We start from the raw sequence: 3,077 nt of genomic DNA on the forward strand, positions 1-3,077 counted from the left end.
GCAGGAGATGATAGAGATGTGGAGAGAGACGGAGGGTAGGATGAAGATGTAAGATAATGTAAATGTAAATAATACTGACAGGTACACAAATTGTAAGCATACAAACAAACAGAAACTAAACCGAGCTGTACCTTTGGGCCCTTTGATGAGTTTTGATCTCTGTAACTTTCTCTGCGGCTCGGTTTCTGCGCAGCCACGTAGAGGGCGGACGATGGCCCCAGCTCCTTCAGGAGCTTCTACAGCCAGACTGTGGGTCACCTCCCTACATCAACATCATTCACAAAAGGATACTGTCATTCACACTGAGAAGAGAGCAGAGAGACAGAGAGACCAGAGAGAAAAGACGCGAGAGAGAGGTGTATTGTTAGTGACGAGTCTGACACACAGAATAATACCCCAAACACAATGTCCCTCCTCCTCTGACATCTCTCCTCCGTTTGAGATGGCCCTGTGCACCATCATCTCTGTTACAGCATACTCTCTTGGCCATCTCCTGTCCTGTGGCACGTGGACGCTGCTGCAGCTGGGCTGGCCTTCACTCTATCCACTCTATACTACCCAGAGAGGAGGAGCAGTCAGACGTCAGTTAGCCAGCCAGCGCAATCAGTCAGTCAGTCAGAACCTTACAAAAAACAAGTCTAAATTTGCAGTTTTCAACATGTGAAATCAATTTTCTCATGTGAAATATCTGTTTTTCACATGTTGAGCTTAAATTTCCCAAGTGAACCATAATTTCCACAGGTATTAAATTTAGAGTTTATATGTTTACAACCACATTTTCACATGTGAGGAGAATAACATGTTTTCACCTCACGTGAAAAACATTCACATGTGAAAATCACATTTGCAGCCAATTTAATATGTGAAAAACACTTTTACATGTGGAATTGCAATTGCATGTGGAAGTTTTTCACATATGAAATTGGCTGCAAATGTGATTTTCACATGTGAATGTTTTTCACGTGAGGTGAAAACATGTTATTCTCCTCACATGTGAAAATGTGGTGTTAACATATAAACTCTAAATTTAATACCTGKGAAATTATGGTTTCACTTGGGAAATTTAAGCTCAACATGTGAAAACAGATATTTCACATGAGAAAATGTGATTTCACATGTGAAACTGCAAATTTGACTTGTTTTTTGTAAGGTTCTGACTGACTGACTGATTGGCTGGCTGGCTAACTGACTCTGACTGCTCCTCTCTCTGGGTAGTTAGAGTGATAGAGTGAAGGCCAGCCCAGCTGCAGCAGGTCACGTGCCACAGGACAGGAGGATGGGGCCAAGAGAGTATGCTGTAACAGAGATGATGGTGCACAGGGCCATCTCAAACGGAGGAGAGATGTCAGAGGAGGAGGGCCATTGTTTTGGGGTATTATTCTGTGTGTCAGACTCGTCACTAACAATACACCTCTCTCTCGCTCTTTTCTCTCTGTCTCTCTGTCTCTCTCTCTCTCTCTCTCTCTCTGTCTCTCTCTCTCTCTCAGTGTGAATGACAGTATCCTGTTTGTGAATGATGTTGATGTGAGGGAGGTGACCCACAGTCTGGCTGTAGAAGCTCTGAAGGAGGCTGGGGCCATCGTCCGCCTCTACGTGCTGCGCAGGAAACCAGCCGCAGAGAAAGTTACAGAGATCAAACTCATCAAAGGGCCCAAAGGTACAGCTCGGTTTAGGTTTCTGTTTGTTTGTATGCTTACATATTTGTGTACCTGTCAGTTATTATTTACATTTACATTATCTTACATCTTTCATCTTACCTCCGTCTCTCTCTCACATGCTCTATCTCCTTCTCTTTCTCTCCCTCTCTCTTTCTCTGTTTGTCTCCGTCTCTCTCCTTCTCTTTCTCTCCTTCTCTTTCTCTCCCTCTCTCTTTCTCTGTTTGTCTCCGTCTCTCCTTCTCTTTCTCTCCTTCTCTTTCTCTCCCTCTCTCTTTCTCTGTTTGTCTCCGTCCTCTCTCCTTCTCTTTCTCTCTTGTTTCTCTTTTCTCTTCCCTCTCTCTTTTCTTCTGTTTGTCTCCGTCTCTCTTCCTTCTGCTTTTTCTCCTCACTTCTCATTCTCTCCTCTCTCTCTTTCCTCTCTGTTTTGTCCTCCCGTTCCTCTCCTTCTCTTTCTCTCCTTCTCTTTCTCTCCTCTCTCTTTTTCTCTGTTTGTCTCTGTTCTTCTCTCACATGCTCTCTCTCCTTCTCTTTCTCTCCTTCTCTTTCTCTCCCTCTCTCTTTCTTCTTTCTCTGTTTTGTTCTCCTGTCTTCTTCCCTCTCAACATTGCTCTCTCTCCTCTTTTCTCTTTCTCTCATCCTTCTCTTTTCTCTCCCCCTCTCTCTTTCTCTGTTTCTCTCTTGCCTCTCTCTCTCCCGTCTCTTTTTTCTCTCCCTCATCTTTTCTCTGTTTTCTCTTGCCCATCCTCTCTCTCTCTCTCTCTCTGTTTTGTCTCTCTCTGTTTCTGTCTCTCTTTGTTTTCTCTCTTTCTCTCCCTTCCCCTCTTCCTCTCTGTTTCCTGTCTTCTCACTTTGCTCGCTCTCTCTCTCTGTTTCCTGTCTTCCTTCCTCGCTCTCTCTCCTCTCGCTCCTCTCTGCCTTAATCCTGTCCCTAGGTTTTAGGTTTCAAGCCACGCTGGAGGAGTGGGTAAAACCCAGCCACATTCCAGGAGACAAGACAGCATCTATGTCACCTAAAAAGATCATTGAGGGTGGAGCTGGCTCCCACAAGGAGCCAGCGGCTGCAGATGGGGATAAGATACTGGCGGTCAGTCCTCACCACCACACACAACACACCGAACACATATGACACCCGACACACCCAACACCGGCACCAACACCAGGACACACACACACACACACAACACACCACACACACACCAACAACACACACACACACACGACACACACACACCACACACACACACACACACAACACACACCGACACAACAACAACACACAACACCACACACACACACACACCACACACACAACACACACACACAAGCACACACACACACACACACACACACACCACAGTCACACACACGGACACACACACAACACCACACACAACACACACACACACACCGACGACACAC

At 45.7% G+C, this 3,077-nt stretch overlaps 1 protein-coding gene across 1 annotated transcript in view; it reads left to right on the forward strand.

Annotated features, from left to right (window-relative positions):
• The window catches only part of LOC112070333 (discs large homolog 1-like protein), a gene marked incomplete at its 3' end in the record, with an annotated part of 85,229 nt that extends 82,487 nt beyond the window's left edge, over window positions 1-2,742 (forward strand). The window contains exons 7-8 of the mRNA XM_024137750.2: window positions 1,488-1,657; window positions 2,591-2,742. Coding sequence (XP_023993518.1) covers window positions 1,488-1,657; window positions 2,591-2,742 — 322 coding nt within the window. The remainder of the gene's footprint in view (window positions 1-1,487; window positions 1,658-2,590) is intronic.
• Window positions 2,743-3,077: the final 335 nt, after the last annotated feature.

Source organism: Salvelinus sp. IW2-2015, unplaced genomic scaffold, assembly GCF_002910315.2.
Source record: "Salvelinus sp. IW2-2015 unplaced genomic scaffold, ASM291031v2 Un_scaffold1295, whole genome shotgun sequence".
In the NCBI taxonomy this organism is placed as follows: Eukaryota; Metazoa; Chordata; class Actinopteri; order Salmoniformes; family Salmonidae; genus Salvelinus; species Salvelinus sp. IW2-2015.